General features: G+C 41.8%; 1 protein-coding gene across 1 annotated transcript in view; it reads right to left on the bottom strand.

Moving 5' to 3' along the window:
* Positions 1-10,824, bottom strand: part of ALKAL1 (ALK and LTK ligand 1) — a 32,188-nt gene extending 21,364 nt beyond the window's left edge. The window contains exon 1 of the mRNA XM_069005965.1: positions 10,494-10,824. Within this exon, the coding sequence (XP_068862066.1) occupies positions 10,494-10,824 (331 nt within the window). The remainder of the gene's footprint in view (positions 1-10,493) is intronic.
* Between the last annotated feature and the right edge of the window lie 4,862 nt (positions 10,825-15,686).

Here is a 15,686-nt window from a genome sequence, read left to right on the forward strand (position 1 = left end):
AAGAAAATCTAACAAATGGGATAGCATATCCCTCAAACAATCCAAATGAAAAAATGTAGCATATTATGAAACCCTTGCTATTTTGAATACTAAAGCTGTGAATATGTACTCCCTTTCCAAGAAGAAAGATGCATTACCATACTAATTGTTCATTAAACTTACAAAAGGATAACTCACTGAAAAGAATGAGACATATAGGAAAGACTGGTCAAACTATTCAAGGCATTATTTACTGAAGCTATCTTTCCCTATTCATAATTTTTTTTCTATAACAGAAAACAATTTCCATTAATTCACCTATCAGCTACTTGGAATCAGTAAACTATCACAGGAGGTATTTCAGATGAATCCAGAGACTCCAAATTATGCCTGGGAAGTTATTGGAGGGCTCCTGACTGAAGGCAAAACCACTCTTAGAATAAGATACAGAGACTACATATAGATAAATATTAAGAGGAAATTCACTTTGTGCAACTCTGCAGGACTCTATGCAAAGCACTCTGAGCTATCATGGCTGCTAATAAATGTAGATTCTGGAATATTTGCATAAATCAAACACAAGAACAGCTGCAATACATCAAAGGCAGTATATGAACTAGTTGAATGGACTGAATGAAAACTGATGACATGTGCTTAACTGCATACAAGCCAAACTCAGCACTGACAAACACAGGCAAACTCTACTGGTGTGAAAGGAAATAGAATCGAGTTTGCCAGAGCTTAATTAGACCCTGCTCTTTTTTCTAAATATGCCTAGGCTCCAGGTTGATTGCTGTGCAAATGATAATGTTTAACTGTACTTTACATTTCCTGTGCTTATTTTAGGAATGTTTCTATTTCTTTCCAAATTAGAACAGATACAGAACTGCCACAAATGGATTAATAATACACCATTTCTCCATTGTAAATACTTTATCCCAAACAACGGCTTTAAAGGTGTTCCCAGTGATCATATACTCAGGCTGAGGTCATTTTACCCTATCATAGTTGCATAAGGAGACCACTTATAAAGTATAACTAAGATCAAAATATTTTATTTGAGTGTTACATATAAATGAAACAAAGATAGTGAGCTACTTAGACATACTAATACTGGAGGTTTTATCTTCAAGGATCATAAACAGGTGTAACATACATGCAACCATACATTTCAGTGGGCCAAAAGGTGCTGAGCAGAAACAGCTGACCTTAAAAAAGCAGAAAACACTTTCTTTATCTTGGTACTGAGCAACTTTAACATTTCCCTGATTTTTTAATACCACTGTCAGTTATAATATTCTGGGATTCTGAGATAGAGTGTAACTGCAGAGAAAGTGGTACACTTAACACTTGAGAGGTTTTCTCTTTATCCTAAGATAAGACTTAACATGTTTGTAACACTTAATCTCCAGATTTTCTGCTTTTTTTCACTCCTTGTTCTGACAGGAAAGGAACAGCTATCCCAGCCAAAAGTAAAGGAGAAGCAAGGCTTTTCTGGAGGTGCAGCTCAGTTCTGGGACAGTGGACTTCAGTATAAATGTGTAGTTTGGATTTGCATCAAGGATTTTGAAAGCCCTGACTGCATCTTATATAAGTGATCCTCCATATTGCCTTAGAGCTGAATCACATATACACACATGGAGTGACTCCACCATGTAGGTAATGTGGAGTCACCCTGTTCACGAGAAGTAGATCTGAGTGTAAATTTGCTCTACCTTTGCCAGTCTTATACACACAAATTATTTATTTTATAGTAATCCCTTTTCTGAAAGAACGAAAATTGCCTGATATCTGGAAAAGTGACTTCTTACTGAATAAAGGGGGAAATCTGTATATATTAACTTCCCATACGAACTTGGCACTTGATCACTGAATAATGGGAAGCCCAAATTGTGGTACCTTGCTAAATTACTACTGACCAACAGGTCCATTCAAAATTCAGGCGCATAGTATTAAATGCAAGCAATTATCCTACGCTAGATTGTCTTCTGGCCCAGAAGATCTCCCTGGAAACCATAAGAAATCCTCATAATTAGTATGTTTTGGCCATAACTCTTTGTCTATTATGTAAAAGACAAGTTCTTAAAATCTTTCTCCTGAATTTCCTAAATTGAAATTTCTGTGACAGCGGAGAAGTCTCTCATGTGTTAGGCATGCCATGTCATTAGCAGACAAAGAAGTAATTACTCTATCATGATTAGAGTAATAACATCACAGCTATCTCCTTACTTATTTTAATCCAATGGGATTTAAGGGTTTTACTAATCCAGGGCATACATCCACCACTGCCACATACACTGACAAGGATGCATTTTCTAACACTTCATTTCAAAGGTTCTTATTACTGAAACACATCATAAACAGCAAAGGTTAGGGAAGAAAAAGTTTTGGACTGTTTTCCAGTAGGGTTTTATTTTGCTTTTCACTTTATTTTACAGGCTTGAGTGAAAAAGGAGAAAATAATTTGAGTAGCAAAGCCTTAATTAGATTTGTGCTATGTCACTCAGGATTCTGTCTAAAATCTGCAAGGAACATGACAATGATTGTTTTGCTGATGTAACTTTAAATGTTTTTCTTTAAGTTAAAGACACAGATTTAAATAATGTAGTAAGATAGCATGTACTAAAATGCAACTGAACCAATTTACTTGAATTGAGAAAGAAAGACAGTAGGCTTTTAAAAAAACAACAAGAAGAAAATTTTTTTAAAAGTTCAAATATTCTTAGTATTCAAAATTGTGCCTTTACCATGAGTGGTTTTTGCTTGACTACATACATTTTAACTGTATATTTAAAAACAAAGTATTATGATCAAAAAGTAGACACAGTTTGTAACTTCAAACAGTATTTTTCACTGGTGTTAAAGCTTGTATTAAACACATTTTTGTGTGCTGTTTTGGTAAAATCGGTGGAGCACAGCACATAAATGATTTTTTGCACAGCAGACATAACAAAACATACAATAATATAAAAATGGCCACTAATCAATCAAATGCTTGGATTCTTTGTGTGTTAAATCTTGTTTATAACCTAAAGAACTGTGCCCTCAGTATGTAATCAATAGTCAATTAAACCCCTCACTAGAGCAACTGTTTTCCAATTGACCGACATTAAAAACCCACCAAACTTGAGTAAATAGCCTGTAGGACTTCCACAAAAGTCATAACCTCTAATTCACAAGTGACAAAATGAAGCAGTCATCCTTAAATTGAATAGAAAAGCCTAGCCATCAACCATCAAAACCAAACATAAGCAACAACTGAGCTTTCTTTTTTTTTCAGTACCATGTCACCTGAATGCATGCAATGAAAAAGAAAATATTTACCATGACTATTAAAGTGTATTTATTTGGTATGTTTTAAAGCAAGTGTTACAAATTATTAACATAGGATATGGTCACATTTCAGCTTTTGTTTTTTTTTTAACTTCCATGAAATGTAGGAGATAAAACTCCAAAAATTTTAGTTCCCTAGAAAACAGATGTCAATAAGGGGGATATTTTCCCCTTCCTACAAACTCCTTTCAGGTCACTTGGAGAGATCTTCTTTAACAATAAAATGATCCCAACGCAGACATATACTTTAGGCATGAAACCAGTCACCCCTTTCTCTCTGCAGCCTTTCAGTGGCTCTTTTTGTAGATGGTGCATCTTTCTCGGGTACCTCATTGGTTATGAAGTTTTGATTATAGATTTCCACAGTGACTACTACTATGCAATTGTTTTTATACTGTGATAAGCACTTTGAAAAATATAAGCCTTTGTAAGTCACATTGGTAACTCTTAAATCACATGTGGGTCTTAAACATCACATCATTCTCATGCAAATTGCCCTCAAACCCTATTAATTAGAAGAGGAGTCTGTGTGCCTTCATGTATGGATGTATGCATACATCCCTTCTTAAATCTCTCTCCCTGTATACATAGTTATTTAAAAAGCAACATCATCTCCACACATGAAGCAGTGTATTTTCAAGGCTAAAGGCTATTTATCAAACAATAAATGTATTACAAAGCCTTACACCTGTGCACTGTCATTTTCCCACTTCTCAGAGGCTTTCCCTGGCAGACTAACACCTGAAATAACAAACCACAAAAATACAGAGACCTGCCATTCTTTTCTGATAAAAAAATCAAATTGTGCCTAATGGAAAGAAGAAAACTACACGAAACCACACGAGCTCTTCAGTTTACTCGCAGGCTCAGGACGAAGCTGGACTAATTCAGAATGCATGCTGCTCCTGAATTACAGATAGTAATGCAGGAAGATCTACTTTGAAACAAACTTCTGTTTTCTTTGTTATTCTCTTCCCTGCATATTGGAGGAATCCTGGCATACTTCAGGCCCAATCCTGGTGTAATACAGTGAAAATTCTGACATTCACTTTTCTGGAGCCAGAACTGCACACATTAGTAATTGTGTGTCTTGTCATGCTAAATAGAAGTTTTATAAAAATATTAAATAGGACTAAAACAAAACCCAGAAGATGTACTCATCTTGATTAAAGCAATAGCTCAACAGAAAAGCTTTTCCATATGCTGACATCCTATCTTGCTCCTGAGACAGCACAGTGCACTCTGAAATGTTTGCTGCTCAGGGTACTGCAGTTCAACGAGGCTTCTCCCTTCTTGTGCCAGGACAGCACATCTCAGATATCGAGTGCCCTTTGCTGGGATTAAAGGGAATGAGAGCAAAGCCCCTTGGAGACACTTCATTTGAAGGATTGCTCTGATGTACTTCATTGTATTTTAAGTCTCCCTGTACGTAACAACTACTTTTTTTATCTTTGCTCACTCCCTCATCAGCTCTCAGAGTTGGTCCAAGGGCTTGACATTCTCCACCATGATATGGAAGACTTATGGCTTATCCTAGATTTCAGATGTCTTTTGTTCAGTGGCCTGGCTCTACTGGGAATTATGTTTGCCAAAGACAGAGTATTGCTGCTAAAAGGCATATTGCACAATACCCCTAAAAACCCAGGCAGGCAGGGAAAGGAATGTAGCAGTGGTGTGACAGATAGCAAAGCAATCACAATCATGATTGATTCAAGCACTGCATAGGACTGAAGGTTGAAGGAGTATACAATCTCAGCAGCATTTGGGACTTCCTTTCATCAAAGGAAATGAAAATTTATCCTGCCCACTTGTATCTTTTGGGTGGAACTGACACCTAACCGTGGTACAAGCAGAGATAATGGTTATTTCCACTGAACTCACTGGGACCGTTTCTATTTCTGCCTCATGGTGTGGCGAGACCCTCACAGCCACTCCAATCCTGGCTCAGTAACCACTGGCCTGGGAAGCATATTGCCCTATGCAATCTTGACTCCCTCCAGCACTCAAGCCAGTTGCCCTGTCCCAAGGACACTGCCTTGCCATGATGTTCTGCTGAGAAGAATATTATTTGATATTTAATTACATTTGTTAATCTATGAGAATATTTTTTCTTTTAGTCACTAGATCTGGAATATACAAACTTATAATTTATTTCCATATCATGTCCACCTCATTAAAAATAAAGAAAAACAAGCCCCTAAACCATTTGGAATACGGCTTATACTAAGCTTTCAAAAGCAGAATATATTTGCCTCGTTTTGTTTCAGAAAAGCCTACCTACCAGCTTGACTGTAAAAATAACTGATTCAAAAATGTCAGTTATAGAATGAGGAATGATTACTACAGATCACAAGAATTTATTTGGATTTTATAAATTTAACAGTTATTCTTCTTTTAAACCAATTTCAACCACTATTTTGCTAATTTCTAAGATAACGTTTGTTTTGGTAAATGTGATTTTGGAGAACGTCATTTTTATTAACTCTCATCTTCTTTTAAGTCTCCTGAATGCCCAGAAATTCCTATTAACACAATACAGTAAGAAAAAAAAAAAGCAAACTAGCTTATTAACAGAAATAATAATCGGATGAGGCTTAAGCATTACAAAGAACTCTGTGTTATGTCATACCATACATTTTAATTTCTTAGAGACAAAGTTTACATTCCTCAATGGTCTCCTTTTTTTATTCCAGATCTGTAATTACATTCACTGAAGTAGTTTAGTGTTAGGCACAGCAGGTCTTGCAGAATTAGGGACTTCCAGCTGTAACTATCACTACACCTACAGGAGATCTTTTTAAGTGAGGAAAAAGAGCAAAACTTTTCTTATACCTTACATAGGATACATGGGTTTGATTTAACCCCAAACTAAAATAAACCTCAAATGTATCTCTCAAATCTAATTCATTATGAATAATGGTTAAACTAGCACTATGTCATAGAACAACTTATAGTTTTCTGCTGCTGATGTGTAAGAAGTTTTGGCATAAAACTGAACTTGTAAGTGTAATCTCAAAGTTTAAATATTTTGAGGGCCAAATTCTCTTCTCTGATATGTTATTCTAAATCTGAAGTAGATATGCTCAGGAGGCTAATTTGGAAATACTCATAAACTGAGAGCAATATTTATCTTCATTCCTTCATGCTTGAAAAATAACTACTCAGAATGTTTTAAAATGTCTTGTTGGTCTCCCAGGACAAAAAGGAAATTTCAGCCCCCTAACCCTTGTAAGTTTAGATAGTTCCTTTCTCCACTGTGGTGGGCAATATGTAAGGAAAGAACAGTCAATTCAGATTTTTTTATTTCTCAATATTTCTTTAAATCTAATTACATGGAAGCTATTCTGGTTTTGAGGAAAGTGTTTGGATAAATGTAACAAAGAAAATCTAAGAAGAATGACAAACTATTCTAGTTCCCCTGACTTGACATCCAAAAATAACCTGAAGCTGAATCTTCTCTTTGTGAAAATACATGTTTTCTTCATAAAAAAAGCTAACCACAGTTATGCATCAGAAGCAGGGGATAGTTATAAAAAAGATTACCCATTGAAGAGCTTTCATCGTTAAGCTTAAAACACTTTGAGACATTTCTTAGTGAAAAAAAAAAAATCACACTCAAGCATAGAAACTTCACGGAAATCAGGCAAGTAAAGGATGTTATGAGAGAAATTTTAATCCCACTGGATATAATAATTCAAAGGAACAATTTGTATTTTTAGTGACATCCTACCAGGAATCCTAGAAAAAATGAAGATTGCTTTTTGGTTTGTTGGAATTTCATCTAAAAGTATTCTTCAGAGTAAGTGCTCACTCTCATTAATCAGGTCACCAAGAAAAACAGGGACAGATCTATGTGAGATAAGACTTTTGAACATGTAGGGATAAAAGAGATAAGAAGTTAAGACAGCTGAAGTGATGGTGAAACTGGTATCTCTATTGCATATGTGAGTGTCCTGGGTCCCACAAGAACCATGACACAAACTTGCTTATGGTTAAGAAGCACATGACATGGAATATAACCCTGATTATTAAGGGGGAAGAAGAACCTAAAGAGTCCTTTCCAGGCAGGTCACAGCATCTCACTGGCCCAACACAGCAGGGCAGGTTTGAGTGTCCACTCTACTTCAGTCATGCCCCTTTGCTCTGTGACAAAACCACATGAAGTGGAGCACAACTCTTATTCCCATGGCATAGCTCTAGCCCAGAACCTGTCTGTGAACCACCTGCTAGCCACATCCAGATGGGGTATCACAGACCAAAACCACTCTCACTTTTATATCCTACATATTCATCTATAACTGAGTGGTACATGTACCATGTCTGACAGTTTAAGGGTTTCACTCTTCTTTTTCCTGCCTCATCAAAGACACCCTATAGGTGCTGTGCTTTCCCATTTGGCCTGAGCTAAATGAGCAGGACCCCATAAATCTAAGGAGGAGGTCCCATCCCCTCTCAAACCTCACCCCTGGACATGTGCTGCAGCCACACACCCTGTGCTGCTCCTAGAATTCACCCAGTGGTACTCCAGGTCAGCTTTCTCACTATACAAATAGTTAACCAAGGCCCTAAATGAAACAAAAGAAAGGTGAGCGTGGAGGTGCGGCTCAGTGAGTGGCTAGACTAAAGCTGGAGAGAGCCCTGAGAGTGAAGGAATGAGAGAACAGGAGGAGAAGTACATTTCAGTACTCCTGCTATTCAACTCATTGATGATACAGAGTAGCATCCTCAGAAAATAAAAAAAGAAAAAGAGAAAACACACAGAAATTATTTGTCTTGCATTCTCTGTTCTGTATACAGCACTATTCCGGATGCTTTTTTGTTTCAAACAAAAGAAGTAATTAGCTGTTCAACTGTCTTTTAAATCACACACTTGGGTTTGATTTTCAGCAGCTACAGACAATCAAAATATGTAACTCCCGTTTCAAATGCTTGGCTGAGTACTCCACTGAATGCAACGACTTTCCTGTCTGAGGGGAAGATAAGCTGCTCTGTTCAGCTGATGAACAGGTAATACCAGCTGGAGTAAAAAGCTGCCATTAATGTGTTGGTGACAGGCATTATAAAAAAAGAGTTAATGACTTGTAACAAAAGCTGTATCACCTTCTTCTATCCCACAAAACAAGTACACACCATCACAACAGGTACTAATTTGTATCCTTGGTATTGGTAACAAAAAATGAGATGAATCTGAAAATGTGACTATTATTTAAACTGTAGATCTGCTCTTTCAGGCTGGAGAGAAAGCTACCTTTGTGGCTGCCTGTAGGACACTGCACCTACACCGGGGACAAATGGAGAATTTCTCTAAGGATGTTCAGCTGTTTCTTTTGTGTACAACATAATTACTAAAAGTAACAACTAACAGAATATACTGTGTATAAAACTGATGGATTCAAGAAAATTCCCCTTCAAAGTTATATAAATATTATGAAATATTTATGCTTTCTGTAGTTAAATAGAATTATTTAGTTAAGAGCAAACATCTCACATGGGAGATACTGTTGTCTAAAATAAAATTTTTCCTCAAGCCACCTGATACTAGTAGTTATTGCAATAATTATTGCAAAGTAGAAACCTGAAAGTAATTCTCAGATTTATACTATTCTGTCTTTCTCTTGAAAAGAAGAATGTAAGCCTTCATGTATTCTGCCTCGAAAAGACCATTTTACATTTTTTTCTTGGGCTGAGGTCTTGCCCACAGCACAAAAAGTATTCAAGTCACAGTAAATAAACACTTCTGACCAGTCATGCTGATAACCTGCACCATCTTTTCCAGTCAGCACACAAATCTGTGGCAATCTGGTTTGGGTTGGTTTTCCATAACTACCACAGACTTTACAGTCTGAAAAAGCAAGATTATCTGGAAGTTCACTGTAACAATACAACCCCTTAGTGATGTACAGTCCAATACCTGGAGCAGATCACACTGAGAAGCTTCAAGGCCAGAGCATTGATTACTTCTTGATTGATAAATTTTGGCCCAGTTTCCTTAGAATGTGCAGCAATCTCCCTGTGCAAGTGCTGCCCTGGCAACCAATCAGTTATTCACCTATTAACTTCTGAATTTGTCATGCAACTTCAAGATTTTCCAAAACTAGGCTTAATTTCATTTAAAACGGACTACTGAACAGAAAAGAGTCTACCAGTGAGACTTGGGGAGGGCTGCATCTCAGCTTCATCCATTGCAAGCCATCAGCCACAAGGGCGCTCTCCAGGGACACAAATCCCTAAGAAACCCAACTTCCCTGGGTTCCCTCAGTTTGGTTTCTCTCCAGCAAGGTCTGTGGCAGGCAACAAGAGAAAAATATTAGTGGGCTACAGCCAGGGACAGTCACTAGATTCTCCTTTTTTTGTGGAAGTGCACCATCCTAACCCACGCAAACCACTCAGGCAGCTCCGCTCCAGTACGAAATGTTTTTGCATGGCTCTGCATCAAACCTAGCAGTGTCAGTCTCCTAGCCAAGGACAGTGTGAGTATCACCAGGCAGCTGTGCTTGGCCCTGAACTGTCCCTGCTGTCACTGCCAGGCCTGGCCCGTGCCAGTTCTCGAGATGGCTCCCTGCCCCAGTCTGAGCATCCTCTGAAAGGTGAAAAAAGCCCCATGCCCAGCACAGTTTGGATCTTCTGCACCTGCCCTGCAAAACTAGAGAAGTGCATCACACGAGAACCAGCAAAGTTGAAGAGTAAGTTTAAAGGAGTACATCCAGACAGCTGTCGCTCAGATTGGTCATTTATCCTCTTTGTGCAGATCAGAGGAGCAGTCCTAAGTTTGGGGAGAAACGGGGCCCCCAGTGCTGCGCTGCAGTATAGGGAAGTTGGAAGGCTTGTTCTGAGGGATCAATGGTGGCCGCAGCGAACCTCCCGGCCGAAGGTGCCGAAGCCCCGGTGACCCTCTCCTCCCGTCTGTCTCGGATACCCCCACAGCTTCAGCTGGGGAGCGGGGCTGAGCTGCACTGCCCTCAGGGGGCTCGAACTCAGCAAAGGCAGAGCCCACCCCGTGGCAGCCCCGGGACGATGGCAGGGCATCCCCCGACCCGCTTTCCGCTGGCCCGCTCCCTGCCGCAGCGGGATGCGCCGGCAAAGGAGCCGTCGGGCTCGGCGGCTGGAGGAGGTGGCAGGAACGGGCTCCGGAGGGGCTGCACCCCCGGGCTCCCTGCGCGGGGCAGCGCGGCGGCTCTTACCTCCGTGCCGGGCGGCGGCGAAGACCCGCGGGGGCGGCGGGGCGGCGGCGGCCGGCGGCGGCCGGGGGGCGGCGGCGGCCGCGCGGGGCTCTGCCGGCGGGGCACTGCTGCCGCTGTACCGCCGGGAGATCACCCGGTCCCTCCGCGGCGGGCGGGGCGGCGGCGGGCGGCCGTCGTCGCCCAGGGCTTGGAGGAGGATGTCGAGGAGCGCCCCCCGCTCGGCTCCGGCGGCGGGCACGTCCCTGCCCTCGGCGCCCGGCGGCGGCCCGGCCGAGGCCAGCAGCAGGAGCACGATGGCGGGCAGCGCCTGGCGCTTCTTCGCCCCTCGCATCTCTGCGGCGCTGGGAGGAGGCAGAGAGCGAAGGCGGTCAGCGTTGGGCCCGGCCCGCACCCCACCCGCCCGCCCCCCATGCCGCGCCCGGGGGCACCGCCGCTCCCGCACGCTGGGCCGGGCGCAGCCCGCGGAGCGCCGGCGGAGGGGGCGCGGAGCGGGGACCCGACGGGCCGGCACCCCGCAGTGCCGCCGCGCTCGCCCAGCTCCTCGGAGAGTGCGTTTAATAGACACGGATTAGGGCAAGGTTATTAACCGCGCCGCACATGTTCGCGGTACAGGGTTTTGCAGGGGATTTGCTCGGCTCCCTTTGCCCTTGGAGTCCCCGCGCCCGCGGGTGCCTCCTGGTTCTGTCGGCGGAGCAGGGCGGCGGGGGAGCCCCCACGATGGGCCAGCCTTGTCCAGCCACCTTGTGCTCCACCTGGGGAGCGCCACAGCGGGGGGTTCGGGGAGCGACCACGGACGGCAGTCGGATGGAGTTCAGCGAGCGGAGAGTTACATCGGAGCTGCCGCAAATCAGGGTGTAAAGGGCGAAAACAATTACCGCAGGCTGGGGCTTCGAGAGCAGCACTTAATGCCCTAAGTAAGCTATTCTAATTATAGAAAACGGGTAGAATTAAGAGGGAGGGAGGGAAATTCTGTTATTTACAAACTGTTTTCTAGTTGGCCTGCCTTGCAAATCCTCTTGGGCAAAGGAGTTAATGGGAGCCTCAAGGGAGCCGGCTCTCCCCGACGGCTCGGGGCTCTCCCTTCCTCCGCCGCCGCCGGGGCGCACGGCAAACCCGGTGAGTAACCGGGAAACGACCCGCGGTTGGCTGCCGGGGCAGCGGCACCCCCTCGTTCCACACCAAGATCCCCTCCAGAGAGCGGGCGGGAGGCCGCTTACCTTCAGGCGGAGGCGAGTCCGGCTGGGTGCGTGCGGGCTGGGGAGCGAGGTCCTGTGCCGCCGTCGGAGAGCCCGTGTCCCCGCGGAGGCTCCGCCGGGCGCGGAGTGGGGCGCTCGGTGCTGCGCCCGGAGATGGGGGATGCGCCCTCCAGGGCCATGCGCTTCTCTTATATAGTCCACACCGGCGTACTCATTTGAGTACTATCGACTTTAGGTGGGTGGCAGTCGATGGAGACACCTCTGGTAATCACTCTTGGGCTCAGAGAGGGTCTTTTCTGACAAACTTCCTCCTCCCCGATTGTCCCCCGGTGGATGGCAACTGAAAGCTGCGTTTGAAGTGACTCTGATCTATTTGTGAAATTAGATTTCCCTGAAGATCGGGGAACGCTTACTAATAAAGCTGCCGGCTCAAGAGATTAAAATGTGCTTTAACTTAGCGGGATTCCCTTGGGAGTACAACAAGGAAACTAATTCTCCCCTTCTTTTATCGAACCAAGAAGCCGTGAGCAAAGTCTGAAGTGTGTATAAATTCGGTTCTGTTTTGATGGTGAATTCATGAACTACAAACATTGCAAAAGTTTGCTTCTTCAAAACAGCTTTTTTAATTTTTGACAATGAGACTTAATGCAAAGTTCGCAAAAAAGGTAGTGACCTAACAAAACCATTAAACCCACAGGTTAAAAAACTTGCCTCCTAAAGCCCTAAATAGATCAGCCAAAAATTAGTGAATAGAATCCCAACTTTCAGAGAGTACTTGAATTCAGGTGGTCTCGACAGATTGAAAAGAAATACACATTTTTCAGATTATACCAGACAATATATTATGTTGGTATTTTTCAAGTATAACTCTGTCATAAGTTACCACTTAGATATTTACTTAATAAGAGTGGGAGAAAAAGAAAAAAAATTGAGATATCCTTTAAGATGTGAAAATGGGGAATTTAGATTTGAAAGAGATTTAAACTATTCTGAATCTGTCTGGCATACAACATTTCCCTACAAACTATGTCTCTTTCCCCAAGTCCTTCATTCATGCCCTTCTCTGGTTATCTCAGGCAGCACACACTCAGGGCTGTATCTCACAGGGGCTATGTCATTGCTGGTAATGGGAACCAGCTTCTTCCCCACATCACCCTATGCTTGTGCCATCCTCACTCACCTTTGGGGGTGTGATCCCACAAGATCAGAGATCTAAGCCATGTTTAACTAATAAAGATTTACAAAGGGTTTTGTCACACAAATGTTTTTAGAGGTCAGCATGCTGCACAAGATACTCTGGTCTGACGTGGATTCCCAGGATAACTGAAGCAAAGTGCCATTCTCTCGCTATGGGATTTCCTGCTTTTGCATCTTTATTGGGTGCATATAAGGAGTTTACTTTTGTCAGGCTGATGGTTAGGTTGAGTGAAGAATGAAAGGGGAGAAATAAAGCAGCATATTAATTAATCAGCTGCAAAATAAATCCCAAAATTTCTCTCCTTTTGCTTATTTGTTTCTATTGTTTTATTATTCTTTTATTTTGCCCACAGAGACACATATTGACACCACAGAATGGGGCTGAATTTTTCTCTGGAACTGCCTTAGCTCAAGCTCCTCTGCCCTTCATTACTAATCATGGACTAGGTTTATATCTTCTAGTCCTGGGAGCAGGTCACATGGGAAGGAAATCAATGTGGCACTGTTAAGACAAAATAATTTTGCTGCTCATAAAAACCCCAAAGTCTTTATTGGATGTCTGTTTGAGGCGGATAGCAGAATACTCCTAAGGATTAAAAGCAGTATTGCAAAAGGCAAGCAAATAGTCACTCATTTCTCACCCCCATCCCCAGAGAAGGTCTAGGGAGTCTGCAGACTGCCATGGCTGACCATGCAATCTTGATGGACAACATCCCGGAGCTGCTAGTTTGGGAAAGTTTGTAACTCCTTCAGCAAAGATTGTCAAATATGTCACCCCCACTTAGGAACTTAGTGGGTTCCTAAGATACAAATGCTGCTACAAATACTAAGGCCATTAAATTTCGTTCTTTAATTTACATGTTGATCATTTAGGGTTTTGAAGTTTTGTATTGGAACCCAACTAGGCCCTTTACCATTATGAGCCATCCAGGTTTACCCTTGTCCTTTACCTCTGCTGTAACTTGTTTCTCTCCTTTGGAAGAGCTGTATCCTTCTTTCCTTGGATGGACATTATACCCACCCAGAGGGCAATGAACTGTTTCATAAGTAGTTTTCAGTTAGACAAAATAAACAGGGAGGTTGCTTAATTTCTTACCATTTTTTTAATGTTGTCCTTTGGTATTTTCAAAAGAATAATCAAGAAGTCAAGAAAAAAAGAGCGTGGGTGTCCATGCAGAGCAGCTTGTGAGGCAGGTCCACCAGGCCTTGAAGTTACTGCAAAGATTTCCATTCACTTTTGTAGGAGTTGGGACAAGCCTTAAAATGAAAAGAACCAATTAGAACCATAGCACATCTAACTCACAAGTTTTAAGTAGCTTTTTCAGATTTTTTCTACCTTCAAGAACCTTAAAGACTTGTTTAAAAACAAAACAAACAAAAAGATTTGTTTTCTATTTTTGTGCAAAGCCTTGTCTCTTTTTAAGTCGTTGTGATATTTGAATTCATCAGAGAGCAGTTGAAAGAAGGAAGACCAGACTGCGTCCAGAGGGTAATGAAGAGAATTACTAATCCTAGGCAATTTTGGCAGGATGAAACCCCATTCTCATTGGCCCCTTTGTTTGTAGCTCTAATGTTTCTCCTCATCATTGTATGGAGAAAATATCTCAGCATGAGATTTACATCAAAGAGACCCTCTTAAGGCTTCACTCAGTTTCTTATTTACGAACAGAGAACCTGTTAGTAGAGAGCCTAAACAAGTATGGCTGTTTGCTTCCTGTAGCTAATAGATTTAAACAGGTACATCACATTATTTTTCCTGACATGTTCTTTTTACTTTCTGGTCTGCCTTAGCTACAAGTATGTCTGATTGAACTTAAAAGCAAACTAGTTATGTCAAAGTCTCACAGGGCTGACAGGGACTCAGAGAGTTGATCTAGTGCTTTCCCTTGCTCAAGGCAGAGACAACTGTACCTATGTCATCAGGGCTCAGTTAGAAACTTTTAATTTTTCCCGTCAAGCTCAACACTTCATCACAAATCCATTAAATGAAAAATTGGTAAATGTTGGTTTAGAAGCGACATTTTACCTCGGGATTTACACTGAAATATAAAAATTATCTAAATGGATTCCCAAAGCACACATTCAAATGAAAAACAGACTAAAGTAAAGATTTAAAATGTAGGTGTCTTGCTGTCTCTACATAAATCTGTCAGCTGAAGATTTCCATGGCCACTCATCTAAATCAAGAAGAAAAACAGAGAAAGCCTGTTTCTGTCGAAGTTCATGCGAATTTTCTTGTTGACTTTGTTGAGCAGGGATTTAATGCAGGGTTGTTACTAAAGGAGAAGTGAGGAAGTGAAAAATCACCTCAAAAATATGAATGTGTTAGCCAAGGCAGTAAATTATAGATGGCTGTTGTAATTTCTGATAAGTAGCAGAGGATTCCAGCTGTTTTCAGACAACAGCATTTCCTTAAAATCAGCATTTTTACACACATTACATACATGCCTGTTGAGGCTCAGTGCAGAAGACTTGATCAGAGGGCCTTTTGAACATCTTTTGCAGCCCTTTATTTCTGAGAATCTACAGGGGTTTTTGCAAGTGGCTTTTAAGGCACAGGACATGCTAATGAACTGTCTGACAGGAAGGCCATACAGTTAAAGAAGTAAAACAGTGTTACTAAAAGTGATGTGAGAATCAGTGTGAAAGCTGAGTCCATCTCTTAACTTGATGCTGTTTTCTGAACATTTTTTGTAGAAATATCACACCAGAGAATTGTGGTGTGTTCTTAATTGAATTTTAGGTGGTGGGTTCCAGTGGTTATTCCGTACAATAAAGATCATCATCTTTCCCATTAAAG

Source organism: Aphelocoma coerulescens, chromosome 2 (assembly GCF_041296385.1).
Source record: "Aphelocoma coerulescens isolate FSJ_1873_10779 chromosome 2, UR_Acoe_1.0, whole genome shotgun sequence".
Classification (NCBI taxonomy): domain Eukaryota; kingdom Metazoa; phylum Chordata; class Aves; order Passeriformes; family Corvidae; genus Aphelocoma; species Aphelocoma coerulescens.